The following is a 15,749-nucleotide window of genomic DNA, read 5'->3' as shown; positions in this document are numbered from 1 at the left end:
AAATGCTTTATGAAGTTCTGAACAGTCGAAGCCATACACATGATTATTTAGGGGAGATTTTGATTTTTCAGATGTCCTAGATTTCCTGTTCTTCAGCTTCCTTTTGTTTAGGTTTTTGTAAGACAATGGGGTTAAGTGACTTGCCCAAGGCCACACAGCTGGGTAATGTTTAAGTGTCTGAGGTCGGATTTGAACTCAAGTGCTCCTGACTCCAGGGCCTGTGCTCTATCCACTGCACCACCTAGCCGTCCCCCTCGAGAGTACCTGCCAGCCAGCTGCCATGTTAAACTGGTCATAAACCAGTTAAAGCAATCTTTTCTGGTCTCAAATATTAAAAACATATATCCTATATGCCTTCCCAAGAGCAATAAGGCCCGGTGTCAGCTCTAAACCAACCTCGTTCCCTGAGAGCCCTGGTTTCCTTTTCCCGTTTTACCCACACGCCAGAAAGAACTATATACAAATTCATGGTGATGCTTGTCCTTCATCCCCCCATGACATTGGGGGGACGGATGCTTTGACAAGCACCTGAATGGGGGGGGGGGGCTCTCCAGAACTAAGCTCCTCCGGGCCATCTGGGCCCTGCGGCCAGACCCGCATCAGGAGGGCTGGAGGCGGCCCCGGAGGGGAGGCGGTCCGGGTCCAGTGACTCGCCCGAGGTTACTAAGTAGCAAGTGACTGCGGCGAGATTTGAATGTCCCTCCTACTTATCCCCATTGCCTAGCCAAACACACAAAAAGGCTGAGCACCGCAAAACTGACCCAAATTCATGGTACCCTTCGGGGAGACCTGGATTTGTTTCGTCTTATCAGTCGCACCCGGGAAGGATCTAAAACAGGGTGGCACGGACGCTGGGCTGGCGGGCTGGCTTTGAAGCTGTGCCCGGAGGGGGGAGGGGATGGGGAGGGCATTCCGAGCCTGGGGAACAGGGAGGAAGGCCGACCCCGGCCCAGCAGAGCCGGCGGCGGGGCGGGGCGGGCCGCGCCCGAGGGGGCGGGGCCCTGGAGCGACGCGACTGATTGGCCGTTGACCAGCACGGCCAGGAGGCGAGGAGGGAGGCTCCCTTTGTGTGGAGGCTTCGTCCAATCGTCGCCTCCCTGCCGCCTTCTCGTCCCGCCTACCCAGCCCTCTTTCCTATTGGCGAGTGTCCGTAAAGCGCCGTCCGGGTTGGCCAGCCGCGGAGCCCAATGATTTGGTGAGAACGTGGCAGCCGCCCGAGAGACCGCGTCCGCTCCGGCGCGGACTGGGACAGCTTCGGCTCCGCCCCCCGGCGGGATCTTCTATTTGGCGCCGGTGGAGGGGGGAGAACCGTGCGTCCGTGCGGCTCGACGCTCCGGAAGAAAACCGGCGGCGCCCCCATCCCTGCCGCACCGTGGTGGGGGCCGAGGAGGGGGCGGGGCCCTCCCGCCCGCTTCCTGCCTCCCGGAGCCCCAGGCCGCGGCCGCGCCCGCAGGGTTGATGCTGCGTCTGACCGAGCGCAACATGAAGCTGCTCGTGGTGGCCGCGCTGGTCCTGGGCTCGGTGCTCTTCCTGCTGCTGCCGGGGCTCTCCGCGGCCGACGAGAAGAAGAAGGGGCCCAAAGTCACCGCCAAGGTCCGAGCCGGGGGGGGGGGGTGCGCGGCCCGGCCGCAGGAAGGGCCCGGCCTCGGGGCCCGGAGAAGCATGGACGGAAGGGATTGTGGGCGCCCCCCGCCCTGCAGCCTCCAACCGCCTCTAAATTGTAGGACTTTTACATTAAGAGTCGTCCACGGGCACGTTTGAGGGGCTTCCCAGCTCAGCCGGGGGGGGGGGGGGTCTGTCCCCTCCTCGCTGGGACCCTCAGAAGTATTGAAGAGCTTTTTTTCTTTTAGAACCGTGTGTTACAGCAGTATTGACTGTATTCGAAGTTAAAACTGCTAAAATTTTAAATTAACTAAAAAAAACCCATTCCACGTTAGCATAAATTATATTTTACCCAATTCTGCATTGTTTTGGTAAAAACAAGAAAATCTGCCCACACACAGATGTGTAGCTGGAAAAAGAAGTATTTTAATCGGAAATAACGACTTAGCATCGTTTAAGAAATAGTGTGAAGCCCCTTCTGGGCTTGCCATCCTATTTTGAGAAACGCCAGGGTACAAGTAGCTTGGCCCTGACCCAGGGAGGCAAAGACTAGTAACCAGCGGGCACACCTTCCCTTCCCTTCTGTACCAAAACCCGTGCCTCAGAGCTCATGGAAGGAAGAAGAGGGATAGGAAAATGCTGAAAGGGTTTATCTGTCCACTTCAGGTGTATTTTGATCTACGAATTGGTGATGAAGACGTAGGCCGGGTAGTCATCGGTCTCTTTGGGAAGACGACCCCTAAGACGGTGGAAAATTTTGTGGCTTTGGCCACGGGAGAGGTAAGTGGCAAGGGCTTGGTGGCAGGAAAGTGATGGGCCCAAGTTTTCCAAGCCACCTGGTTTTTTGTTTTGTTTTTTAGTTTTTGCAAGGCAAATGGGGTTAAGTGGCTTGCCCAAGGCCACACAGCTAGGTCATTATTAAGTGCCTGAGGTCGGATTTGAACCCAGGTCCTCCTGACTTCAGGGCCGGTGCTCTATCCACTGCCCCGCGTTTAAAGAAGAGGGTAGGGGCGGCTGGGTGCCTTGCAAAATCCTAAAAAAAGAAGAAGCAGGGTAGATATAGAGGGGTGGGCGATCTAACCTATTTGTCTCTTTGTTTATTATTTTTTTGTCTCCCTATTTCTCATTATAACAAGAGAATATGGTGTAAAATGATATAAAATGGTTTCTCTGAGCAGTGCCAGTGGCATGGATCCTGTCTTGGGCTGTTCAGGGATGTGCTTAGCAGTACTGGGCCTGCTTGCTCCTCAGCAAAGCAGCATGTAGTAACAATAGGGTTGGGATTACCTATCATAAGAGACTTCTTTATATCTGCTAGACTTTTCTCTCTTGCAGGTCACTTACTTTATATCCTTTTTTTTCCCCCCCCAGAAAGGATTTGGCTTCAAGGGCAGCAAATTTCATCGTGTGATCAAGGACTTCATGATTCAAGGTGGAGACTTCACCCGAGGTGATGGCACAGGAGGTAGGTAATAACCTAACCTGTACTTTTGGTTTGGTTTCTCCAAGAAAGGAGACTGCTGCTGCTCCTTGGATTTTGTAAAAGAGGTTCTTTTATATCTTCTTTTCCCTGTTACCCATAGGTACATACTTGAAGCGAGCAGTTCTTTTTTTTTTTAATTTTTTCCTACAGGAATCCATCAGAGATAGGGTAAAGTAGCCTAAGAATATATCTCTTACAGGAGGCAGAAATGCTGATCTAGGCCTTATAGCAGTTTGCTAATTAGCTGCTTCCAGCCTAGCAGAAGAGTTTGATGTCTGGGTGTAGTTCACAGAGAATCCCAAATGAATAATAAATCATAAGCCATGCTTGTTTGAGGGGAAGTGGGGAAGATTATTGTGGAGGGGAATAGCATCAGAATTCCTGAAGAGCATGAGGATGTGACATTCATGTGGGGGACATAAGCATTCACACACTCAATTTATGCCACATTTTGCTGAAATTGGGGTACATTTATGTTTTTTACATGTCATAGCCTAATGTTTCCCTGACCTTTTTTAATACTTGATACATTTGAAAAGATTCTCTGTCTCCAAAATGATATTTTGCTTACAATGTAAGATCTCTCTCTTCCCTCACTTTCCCAGTCCAGAAAAAAAAATAATCATATTTATTGAGCCTCTCTTAGAGACAAGGCAATGTGCTAAATCCACTTAGGCTTTTAAAATTGTCCTTATCTCTTGAAGCTTATAATTCAATTAGGTGACTTGACATCCAAATAAAAAAATTAATTCAGATATTTTAGTAGTTGCAGAAAATAGTACAAGATCTACAGTAAGATGGTATGGGATTGACAAATGAATCCTTTTTAACCGTGGGAATGGGGAAATCACTTAGACTATAGCTCTTAGGGAAGAATTAGAGTTGAGAGAAAAGGATGAGGAGTTGTGCCTTAATGGTGAAACAAAAATAAAGAAGCAGTGAAAATCAGGAGTACCTGAGTTCAAATCTGGTCTCAGACACTTAATAATGACCTAGCTGTGTGGCTGGGAAATAAACATCAAAAAGTTTTTATTAAGGGCCAGCTACTGTACTTGGAATTGGAGATACAAAAATGAAATTTTAAGCATTTTTCATTTTATGGAAGGGTGACAACTTGTACATAGACATGAAAATATACCACTTCTGGGCAAGGAATGGGGAGCAGCAATTGGGAAAGTGTGGTTGGGGTATAAAGTGTATGGAAGGGAGTAACATTATTGGAAGTGTAGGAAGGGGCCATTTTGTGAAGAGTCTTAAATGTCAGAAGAGTCTGTATTTGATTCTAAAACTAGAGAACTTCTAGCGTTTGAGGGAATAGCATGGTGAGATGTGTACTTTTGGAAAATTGTTTAAATGACAATGTAGAAGATGAGCAGGGAGAGACTTGGGAAGAGACTGTTGGAGTAATTGAGGCAAAGGGTGATGAGGACTAGGACTGGGGTAACACTGCATTGTAGTTGAGGTAGAGCTCCAAAAGGCAAGATTTGGTATGGGTGAAAAGATGGCATGAAGGTTGAATTTAGGTCTTACAAAAATGGTGGTGCTTTTGAGAGGCAGCCAGAAGAAGTACCCTGGGTCTGATTGGACTGACATAATTCAAGTTGTGTTTTAAGATGATTAGTGATATATGAATAAAACTGGAGGAAGTAAGAAACTATATTTCTGAAGCTATTTAGAAAGCAACCGTGCTGCTCCAAATATACAAGTAATGATAAGGGCTTAAATTTGTGTAGTAGCATTGGAAGAGTTGCAGAAAAATAACTGACACGTATGTCTGAATGTACAGATTAAATGTCACCTCTGATATCTAACAGATGTTTGACCATAGCTAAGTCACCTGAGCTCTTACTCAGCTTCCTCACCTGTAAAATAAAGTACAGTACAGTTCTGAAGCCTGAGTGATAATGTTTAAATGATCTGGGCTATTATTATACTATAAGGACAAGAGAGAAGATGGAAAAAAAGATAAATTTGAAGTTTTGAGACTAGATAAATGGTGATAATCAGTGACAAAAATTGGGAAGTTGTGTAAGTGTCAACAAATTGGAGGCTTTGGTGCATGTTGTGTGTGTGGAACCTCTAGATGTTTGCCCAGGCAGTTTAAAGTGCAAAATGGGAGCTTGAGAAGTCAGGAGTGAAGCTTCAACTAAAACACACATTTATTAAGCCTCTGGCATTTTGCTAATATGTGAGTTGAAGACTGACATTTTCTGTTGTCATGCAGCTTATAATATAGTATTAGGAGTAAGCCAAGTAGAACAGACAAAGGTACATGACAGGTAAATGAGAAGTACAGACCAACTGCTGTGGGGAAGGACCATTACTAAAGGAAACCTAGAGAAGGTAACCTTTTTAACTTTTTAATATATTCAGGGTAGAGATTTTTTTTTTAAAGAAAGATTTTATTTATTTTGAGTTTTACAATTTTTCCTCTATTCTTGCTTCCCTCCCACCCCCCCCATCCCCCCCACCTCCCACCCCTGAAGACAGCCTTGTAGTCTTTACATTGTTCCCATGGTATACATTGATCTAAGTTGAATGTGATGAGAGAGAAATAATATCCTTAAGGAAGAAAAATAAAGTATAAAAGATAACAAAATTACATAATAAGACAACGGGTTTTTTCCCTAAATTGAAGATAATAGTCTTTGGTCTTTGTTCAAACTCCACAGTTCTTTCTCTGGATACGGATGGTATTCTCCATCACAGATACCCCCAAATTGTCCCCGATTGTTGCACTGATGGAATGAGCAAGTCCATCAAGGTTGATCATCTCCCCCGTGTTGCTGTTAGGGTTTATAATGTTTTTCTGGTTCTGCTCATCTCGCTCAGCATCAGATCATACAAATCCTTCCAGGCTTCCCTGAATTCCCGTTCCTCCTGGTTTCTAATAGAACAGTAGTGTTCCATCACATACATATACCACAGTTCGTTGAGCCATTCCCCGTTTGAAGGACAGTCACTTAATTACCACTTCTTTGTCACAGGGTAGAGATTTTCAACTTGTAGATTGGGCTTGAGAGTATGAGAGGAGGAATTAAGATACTCTAGCTATAGGGAATAGCATGAGCAAAAGTAGAGAAAGAGAAAGTCCTTCTACAGTTAATTCAGAACTGGACCAAAGTACATATGGAGTATAGCGTGAGACAATATGGATAAAAAGTTGGTGTAGCACTTTGGCAGATTGAGAAGTTTGAACTTATACTGAGGAGTTTATAAGGAACTTTATGAGCTGAAGAGAAATCATATATATGCAGAAAGATAATATGAGAGCTTTAAGTGAAGGATAGAGAGCTTAGGGGGTAGATTCCATAAAAATCACAGAGAAAACCCAGAACCGGACAGCTTATATCCACCACCCAAATCCACTGATAAGGCCCAGATTTTTGAATAGGGTATTTGATGACACTGACAAAAAAATAAGGAAATGAGAAGAAGCAGATGACAGAAGATGGGTTGATTTATTTTGTCACACACTGATGTGGTGTCTGTCTGAAGCTAAGAGGAAAGGTCTTATTAAATGCCTGAGGCTGGATTTGAACTCAGGTACTCCTGACTCCAGGACCAGTGCTACAGTCATTAGCTGCCCCAGAGTAAGAAATTTTTTTTTTTTTTTTTTTTTTTTACATTTTACAAGGCAATGGGGTTGAGTGGCTTGCCCAAGGCCACACAGCTAGGTAATTATTAAGTGTCTGAGGCAGGATTTGAACTCAGGGACTCCTGACTCCAGGGCCGGTGCTCTATCCATTGTGCCACCTAGCTGCCCCCAGAGTAATAATTTTTTTTTAGATTTTTTTTTTCAAGGCAATGGGGTTAAGTGGCTTGCCCAAGGCCACATGGCTAGGTAATTATTAAGTGTCTGCGGCCAGATTTGAACTCAGGGACTCCTGACTGCAAGGCCAATGCTCTATCCATTGCATCACCTAGCCACCCCCAGAGTAATAATTTTTAAAGTGAGAGAGGTCTAAGGGATTTCTGAGGTCTTGTAGATCAGCCCCCTCCTTTTTCAGATAAAAAGACTTGAGATCATGATCGGCTAGGTGACTTAACCAACGATCACACAAACAATAAAAAGCAATTCTGAACTTTTCCCCCAGTTTTTTTTAACATTTTTATTTAAAATTTTGAGTTATAATTCTATCCCTCCCCCTGCTGCTAAACAATCAGAAATAGGTTATACATTTGCAATTATGTAAAACATTTCAGATTAGTCATTTTGTTAAGCCTTGAATGAAAGTGAAGAACAGCATGCTTCACTCTACATTCAGGTAATATAGATTCTTTCTCTGGAGGAAGAGAGTTTGCATCATCATTTTTCCTTTGGGATTATCTTTCATCACTATTGCTGATATTAACTAAATCCTTCATAGTTCTTCATCAAACAGTATTGTTCTTATTGTGTACAATGTTCTCCTGGTTCTGTTCTCTCTGCATCATTTCCAGTTCTGTACTTTGGTTTCAAATCCTCTTCATGACCAGGGATTGAGAAATGTGTAGATATAAGATTAAAAAATAACAGCATTAGGTATAGACTGCTACTTTCTTTCAATAAGTTATGGGTTTTATAAAAATTTTTAAACTTTTTAAATTCCAGCTACTTTCCAATATTCTCTCTCTTTTCCTCCACCAGTATCTTTCCCTTGTAATAAAGAAAAATTTTAAAAAATCCACCAACAGTAACTATCTCTTATGGTATTCACAGTGATCTCTGCAGCAGCAGTACCATCACCCCTCCCACCTTTCCCCAAAGCAGAGTTGTGTTTTATGATATGCTTAGTAGAATTAGTATTAGGTTTTGCTGTTTAATATGAGTTCAATTCCCATATGGATTATTGTAGTCATTGTATATACTCTTAATAGTTTATATTTCATTGATCTGTATCATTTATTTCAATTCATACAAGTTCCCCTTTTTCTTTGAATCATCATTGTTTTACAGTGTAGTGATTTTTTAAATTATATTTGTACTACCAAGTGTTAAGCCATTTTCCATTCAAATGAAACCTTCTTAAAGCCTTCAATAAGGGAAAGTCTGTATGTAAAGAAATAGTACTAGATTAGAGTATTTAGCTTGATAGATATGTACTAGATAATGTTCACTACAAATTGTTTGGGAAGTTTGGGGGCCAAGAAGAAATGTGAGGCTTGTTTGTATAATAAAACTCTGTCAGAAATCATTGTTGAGTCTTCCAGCCTCTTCAACGCCAGAGTTTAAAAAAAAAAAACCGCATATATCTTCTCATTCTTCCCCCCTTCTCCTAAGAAGAAAAAAAATCTTAGTGTGAGATGTTTTGTTTCCCTGTCTTCCTAATCTCTTAACAACAGAATAGGCAAAAACTAAGGGGCGGGGGGAGGTGTGTCTGTGTGTGTTAGAGTGTCGGGAAGGTCATGAGTCATATAGTTCATCTCTTAAGGATTTCCTTGCTCCTGATTTTTTTTTTTTTTTTTAGGTTTTTTGCAAGGCAAATGGGGTTAAGTGGCTTGCCCAAGGCCACACAGCTAGGTCATTATTAAGTGTCTGAGACCGGATTTGAACCCAGGTACTCCTGACTCCAGGGCCGGTGCTTTATCCACTATGCCACCTAGCCGCCCCTTTTTCCTTTTTTTTTTCAATTAAGATTTTATTTATTTTGAGTTTTACAAATTTATCCCTATTCTTGCTCCATCCCCCCCCCACACACACAGAGGGCAGTCTATTAGTCTTTATATTGTTTCCATGATATGCATTGATCTAAGTTGAATATGATGAGAGAGAAATTAAATCCTTAAGGAAGAAACAAAGTGTAAGAGATAACAAAATTACATAATAAGATAGTTTTTTTTCTAAATTAAAGATAATAAGTCTTTGGTCAGGGCGGCTAGGTGGCTCAGTGGATAAAGCACCGGCCCTGGAGTCAGGAGTACCTGGGTTCAAATCCGGTCTCAGACACTTAATAATTACCTAGCTGTGTGGCCTTGGGCAAGCCACTTAACCCCATTTGCCTTGCAAAAAAAAAAAAAACCCTAAAAAAATAATAAGTCTTTGATCTTTGTTCAAACTCCACAATTCTTTCTCTGGATACAGATGGTATTCTCCATCGCAGATATCCCCAAATTGTCCTTGATTGTTGCACTGATGGAATGAGCAAGTCCATCAAGGGTGATGATCACCCCCCTCCCCATGTTGCTGTTAGGGTGCACAATGTTTTTCTGGTTCTGCTCATCTCACTCAGCATCAGTTCATGCAAATTTTTCCGTGCTTCCCTGAATTCCCATTCCTCCTGGCTTCTTTTTTCTTTAGTTTTTTACTTAATATGACTATTTATCAAAACATTACTAAAATATTGTTTAAGCGTAAATATAATACCCCTCCCCCACAAAAATATAGTACCTCCTGAGAAAGTAAAAGAGGGGAAAAAATGCGTTTTTGTCTGTGTTCTGATACCATCTTGCTCTCTTTCATTCTCAAGTTCAATAACAGCTTAAGCCATACATTGTATTGCAGCTCTTACTATATTTCATAGACATTTTGTCATTTATGTTCTTCAGTAATTGAAACTGGATTTTTACTTATTGAGATTTGACAATAATTCCAGGAAAAGTAGACTCTTTTCTGTCCTGATTCTTATTTAGCTCATTTTAGGTTTTCTACATATACAGAGGTTTCTCTACCCCCTTGGATCAAGTTTGATATCCAAGTTGATTTTGTACTTTAACTCAGGCTGTGCTTTTATTTTTTAGGAAAGAGCATCTATGGTGATCGCTTCCCTGATGAGAACTTTAAGCTGAAGCACTATGGACCAGGCTGGGTGAGCATGGCCAATGCTGGGAAGGATACCAATGGCTCCCAGTTCTTCATTACCACCGTTAAAACACCATGGCTGGATGGCAAACATGTGGTCTTTGGCAAAGTTCTAGAAGGAATGGTAAGTGGCAAGGGCTGACCTCCTCCTTGGCCCTGCAGAGGCCCTTACCATCTGGGAACCAGCCTTCTGTTACCTGTAGGCCTGCCAGTGGGATTTAGGGGAAGGCTGCACTGTTCTCCACTACTGGAGACATGGAGCCTTAGAAGCCCCTGCCTCTTTGAAAGCCTCTTTGAAACAGTCATCCATGGCAGTGACTTAGGATCATTTATGTTGCCTGTGCCTCAAATCTTCTCCTTAACCCCAAGCCCTGTAACCTTGGTCAAGCTTTAAGTCAACCTTAGGGAATAGTGAAAGAAGAACAGATTCTTCTTTGGTATGATACAGCTGGAATAAAAAAGAATAGAACGTGGTACCTGGTGGAGATGTGCTGCACAATTCAAAAGACAATGGAAAGTTTAGACCTAAAATCACATCCTTCTTCTCATAGGAGCATTATTTCATTCTGTCTGGAGATCACTAACCCTGACCTTCCCTTTTTTTTTTCCCATTGATCAGGATGTGGTACGAAAGGTGGAAAACACTAAGACAGATGGACGTGACAAGCCCCTGAAGGATGTGACAATAGCTGACTGTGGCACAATTGAAGTGGAGAAGCCTTTTGCCATTGCCAAGGAGTAGGATCCCCTGGAGATCTGCCCCCGAGGCTGTGCAGGAAGCACTCCCCTCTCTGGGGACTGAAGGCTGGTCTGGTCCCCATGCCAGCCTGAGGTGCTGACATCTGACTGAGCTGACCCAAGAATCCATCCTCACATTCCACAACCCCTCAGGCCCCGTTTTTGTAAAGAAACACATGCCAATAAAGAAGAAAACTTTTTTTATAGAAAGTGAGTGGGCTGGGTTATCCCTTGCCCTTAATAAGCCTCTAAGCTTAGCCCATCCTACAACTTCCCCCTCCCCCCAAAAGAATTTTTTTCTGAAGAGCAGGGCTTATTTCATGTAAAACCATGTACTTTCCTTTGCTCTCCCTCTCATGCCTTTGGAAGCAGACCAGAGGGCTGTTCCTGCCCTGGGCTAAACTAGACCTGGGTCAATGGCTATGTTCTAGCCCTTGCTCTTTTCCTTACACTGTCGTGCTTCTGCTTTACCGGTCAGCATCCAACCTCATTCTTGCCTCTATCCTCCTACCCTGTATATTTTATGCTTAAGCCCCCCATTTTATTTTCCTTTCACTGTAGTTCCTTTTCTCCAATATAAATAGCCCAGTCTTTGTTTTCTTTGGGCTCATCCCTAAAAGAGACTCTCCTTTTATTGTGTTCTTCCTATCTTGAATACTTCAAGGCCCATCAATTAGGGTCATAGTTGGAGAATAGAAGGTATAAGAGTGATTTGCCTAGCTTCATGTTAGTAAAAGTTGTGTTCTAGTAGGAGTTCAGTTTTGAACCTGTGCTACCCTTGACCAGGGTTGCTACAGGGAAGAATGGTCTGTTTGACAGTCTGGCTGGTGAGGATGTTCTGTTCCTTTCAGGGTCCCGGCTATAGTAGGGGTGGTATGAAATACGGGTCCTTCAGCTGGGCCGTTGTGGGGTGTCTGCTACAGCTGTAGAAGCCCTGCAACACTCCATTCACCACCATGTTGGGGATTGGCTCTAAAAGGGGGGAAAAAAATTCAGTCTGAATGGAAGGGACCAAAGATGTGAGCTACTAGTTCTGTAGTGTAAATATGCTGATGGCACATTATCACGTCCTTACACTATTCACCCAGAGGAAAGTGCTTTTGTTAGTCCCAATTGAAAAGTGAAAATTTCCTGACTCCAGGAAATCAGACTTGGCTATCTCTTGACCCCTAAACTAGCCCTCTTGATACTGGATCCTGTAACGGAGAAGGTCCCAAACAGGATCCTACGGCAGGCTGATTTAGTACTCTGCATCCAGTTCCAGAGCATCAGCCAGGCTCCTGTCATTGGAAGCATGCAACAGTATGTCAGACCAGAAGTGGGAAGCTACTAAGGAATACCAAGTCTGTCATCTTAAATCTACCCTTAATGTTTTTTGGCAAAGCAATGGGGTTAAGTGATTTGCTCAAGGTCACACAGGTCTGAGGCCAGATTTGAACCTGTGCTACCTAGCCACCCCCCCCATCTACCCTTAATGATGATGACCTGCTGTTTGTTCACTGGAGTCACTGACGAGCCTAAGAATGGGAGTTGGGCACAAGTAGTAATGCCTGGAGCATTAGGAAGTGGGACCATACCACCCATCCAGTGCATTCATTTAACATGAGCTTGGTTCTGGGTACTGCTTCATGCTGCCAGTTTCCTTGGTTGGATCAACCGTTGGACCAGATGCTACCAGAGGAAGGAGGCAGGGGGTGTCCTCCATTCCTGCTTGGTACCAATATGAGCAGATAGCACGGGCTTCATAATTATGTTTTCACATCTTATTGTTTTACTTACCTAGAGAAGGGCTTTGAATGTATGGATCTCTGTGGAAGTGAAGGACGGGTCTTTGGGCTAGCTGAGCACTAGAGAGAAAAGCGACTGGTCAGATGTAAAGCCCTATTTGTGGGGATTTACGCTGTCTCAAACATCTGGCTACCAAGAACACAATTACAACAGAATCAAGAAATCTAGGATGCCAAATGAGATGCTTATCGACCTTGTGGGTAGTCGCCCCTCAGAATTTTGGGAAGGTAGGAAGAACCAGTGTGATACAGGGGGGAGACTTGGCTGTAGAGGTCCCAGCTCTATCACCTATGTCACTGAGCAATCACTTCTCTTGGGGGCCCTTTAAAGTCTTTTTGCAAGACGATGGGGTTAAGTGACTCCCCCAAGGTCACACAGGTAAGTGTCAGAGGTCCCTGAGTCCAGTGCCGGTGCTCTATCCACTGTGCCCCCTAGCTGCCTCTGAAGTCCCAAGTCTACGACGAGGTATGGGTTTCCCTCGGCACCATGCGAGGCGATGCCCACATCGGAGTACGACCACAAGGAGGCAGCAGGCCCCGAGTGTGGCCCCAACGGGACAATGGAGCTGGATACCTCGCCCGCCCTGGGGTCCGGGAGCTAGAGGGATGAGAGCCACGGGAGTGATGGCCGGCAGCCCCTCCGAGTCGCCCCCCGGATGGGGGAGTCGCCCCCCGGATGGGGGAGTCCCCAGCAGCTCTCCAGAGAGGGCAGCCTCCGGTTGGGGTAGCGCGGGCAGCCTCTGGGGACCCCAGCTTCTAATTAAAGCCGACTCATTTCCTAGCTAAACTGCTAGCTACCTTTCAGAGTGAATGAGAGGAAGTTTAAGGTTGAATCCGCTTGGCAGAACACCTATAATAGTACGGGGGTGAGAATCAGTTATGTGATAGGAGGAATATTCCTTGGTCAGAGTTAGAGGGAGAGTGGCAAAAGACACCACAGATGTGGCTGAGGCCTCACAGGCCAGCCTTTACCTCCCTCCCAGGCCCAGACCTCCACTGGGGTCCTTAAGCTGAAGACAGGGCCAGGGCCCTTCTCCACTCCCACCCCTAAGCTTCTAGGGTTCACTCACTCCAAGCTGCTGGCCTTTGGGTCTGAAGGAAAATGTCGAAGTCTCAGGAATTCCAGAACCTCCTTAGGGACTTTCTGATTGAGATGCAGGACACCCTGGGGAACAGAGTCAACAAACACCTTAAGTCCTGGGTGCTGTGACTGGAGCTAAGAAAGCAAGAATGAAACAATTCCTGCCTTCAAGGAGCCTACATTCTCTTGGGAGGAGAGAGATTCAGACTAGGTTCTTTTGGCAAGGCAATGGTGTTAAGTGACTTGCCCGAGGCCACATTTGAACCCTGGTCCTTCTGCCTCCGGGGCCCGGGCTCTGTCCACTGCACCACCTGGCCGCCCCATCATAATGAGTTTTTACAAAATGAAACGAAGTGGCTCTGTGAGGACACCCATAACCCGGGTGGCGGCTCAGGAAAAGCTTCCAGGAGAAGGTGAGTGAGTCCCAAAGGGGACCTGCAATGCGGGGGGACGGGCCGAGCGCGCACAGAAGCTCACAGAAGGACCACCGGCAGGAGGGCGCGGGTGGGGCGCAGCCGGCCCCTCGGCTCACCTGGATGTAAGCCTCCAGGCCCTGCCTGCGCTGCTCCAGCACCTTGGGCCTCCAGTTCGGCACGCGCTTGGGGGGGAAGTCCGGCACTCTGCAGGACTTCTTAATCTGTCCGAAGCCGTGAGGGGGCTGCCGGGCCCGGCCCCCGGGGCTCCGGCCCCTGCCCCCCCTGCCCGCGCCCCACGGAGCTGAGCGTCCGGGGGACCCGCGGGAGGGCAGGTGCGGCCCACCCCAGCGCGCCCCTCCCGTTGTCTCCCCTTCCCTTTCCCCGGGGGGCAGCCGCGGGGCCCGGGGGTCCCTCACCTGCTTGTGAAGAGCATGGAACTCGCTGTAGCGCCGGGGCACGGTGTGTCTCCTCCCGTTGCAGAGGACCTCCACCCTGAACACCTGGGGGGGCAGCCGGCTCAGGCGGGGCGGGGAAGGGCCCCTGCCCTCCGGAGCGAAGCCCCCCAATCACAAGGGCCGACGATGGCCCCCCATATCCCGGGCCAACCCCTCCCCCGCCGCTCAGGGAGCCCCCGGGAGAAAAGCGGGGGGCAGACCCCGGACTCGCGGGTGAAGAAGAGAAAGTCGGGCTGGGACTCGTCGGGGCGCCTCCCCGCCCCGCCCCAGGCTGCCCCCGCGGGAGACCCCCCGGGAGACCCCCGGCCCCACCATGTGTGCTTTCTCCAGGCTCCTCTCGGGCTCGGCCGCCTCCGGCCCCACCGAGGGGATGCGGACCGTGAGCATCGCCAGCCCCGGCTCCCGGCCCTGGCCGGACCCTCCGAGCCTGCTCTCGGGGCGGGGCCCAGGCCGGGCCCGCCCCGGACACGCCCCGATGGGCCCCGCCCCGCCCTGCCAGCCCCCTGCTCCGGGGGTCCCGCGCAGCCCCCGCCGCGGCCGAGGGGGCGCCCGGCAGGAGGAGGCGGCGCGGACCTGGAAGGGCCGACCCTGGCTCTGCGTGGGGAAAGAGAGTCCGGGGGACGTGGGGAGGTCCCGGGTGTCGGGGGGTTCAAGCACTCCTTGGCGCCCCGATGTCTGATGAGGCCCTTGGTGACCCACCCCAATTTGTCTTAAAAGTTGATTTGAGGGGCGGCTAGTGGTAGAGTATCAGGAGGATCTGAGTTCAAATGCAGCCACACACACACACACACACACACACACACACACAGACGATTTTAAGGGTAAGATGGAAAAAGACCAGGTGTGGTTCTATTTCGATTCCTGGAGAATCTTTTCTGCTCCTCCCTTTACTCTTTAATATATGTTTGTGTGTAATTTATAAATGTATATTATTTCCCACAGTATCCGCCCCCCCCTTCATGCACACTCCCAGAGATAAAGTTTAAAGAAAGGAAGGGAAAATGTCCACTAAACTTAACAATGCATCAAAAATTACGACTTTATTTGCAAAATCCTTCACACTTAATCCCCGGCTTCTTCAAAGGGAGAAGAGGAAATGTCTTACCATTTTCCTTCTTTGGAGTCACTGGGCACTATGATTCCCCGATTCAGTTTTTATTGATTTCTTGTTGTCTCCATCGATATTGTTGTAGTTGTTTAATATATCTTTTTTCCTGGTTCTGCTTATTTGATCGTTTCAGTTCATCTAAGTCTTTCAATGTTTCTGTGTGTTTATCATGTTCATCATTTCTTTTTATTCTGTAGTATTCCAGTCCTTTCATGTTCAGCCCTTCACCAATCCATAGGCATCTCTACTTTTATCCTCCAGTTCTGTTACCACAAAAGATGCTGCCATAAAGATTGTG

The 15,749-nt window shown here is 46.7% G+C and overlaps 2 protein-coding genes across 3 annotated transcripts; one reads left to right on the top strand and one right to left on the bottom strand.

Annotated features, from left to right (window-relative positions):
- The first annotated feature begins 1,422 nt into the window (after nucleotides 1–1,422).
- PPIB (peptidylprolyl isomerase B) lies at nucleotides 1,423–11,223 on the top strand. Its single transcript, XM_074234369.1, has 5 exons — nucleotides 1,423–1,593; nucleotides 2,269–2,382; nucleotides 2,974–3,067; nucleotides 9,806–9,990; nucleotides 10,486–11,223. The coding sequence occupies exons 1-5, from the start codon at nucleotides 1,459–1,461 to the stop codon at nucleotides 10,606–10,608; spliced, it is 651 nt and encodes a 216-aa protein (XP_074090470.1). The 5' UTR covers nucleotides 1,423–1,458; the 3' UTR covers nucleotides 10,609–11,223.
- Nucleotides 9,071–14,743, bottom strand: SNX22 (sorting nexin 22). Of its 2 annotated transcripts, XM_074234370.1 has the most exons (6): nucleotides 14,656–14,743; nucleotides 14,305–14,388; nucleotides 14,005–14,109; nucleotides 13,462–13,556; nucleotides 12,384–12,451; nucleotides 9,072–11,576 (listed from the first exon to the last, which is right to left on the bottom strand). In XM_074234370.1, exons 1-6 carry the CDS (start codon nucleotides 14,728–14,730, stop codon nucleotides 11,464–11,466), a joined length of 540 nt encoding a protein of 179 aa, XP_074090471.1. In that variant the 5' UTR covers nucleotides 14,731–14,743; the 3' UTR covers nucleotides 9,072–11,463. The 2 variants fall into 2 exon arrangements, with proteins under 2 accessions (XP_074090472.1, XP_074090471.1); XM_074234371.1 differs by lacking the exon at nucleotides 14,005–14,109 and having other exon boundaries at nucleotides 9,071–11,576.
- Between the last annotated feature and the right edge of the window lie 1,006 nt (nucleotides 14,744–15,749).

Source organism: Macrotis lagotis, chromosome 4 (assembly GCF_037893015.1).
Source record: "Macrotis lagotis isolate mMagLag1 chromosome 4, bilby.v1.9.chrom.fasta, whole genome shotgun sequence".
Lineage (NCBI taxonomy): Eukaryota > Metazoa > Chordata > Mammalia > Peramelemorphia > Peramelidae > Macrotis > Macrotis lagotis.
This window is presented reverse-complemented; position numbering and strand designations above follow the sequence as displayed.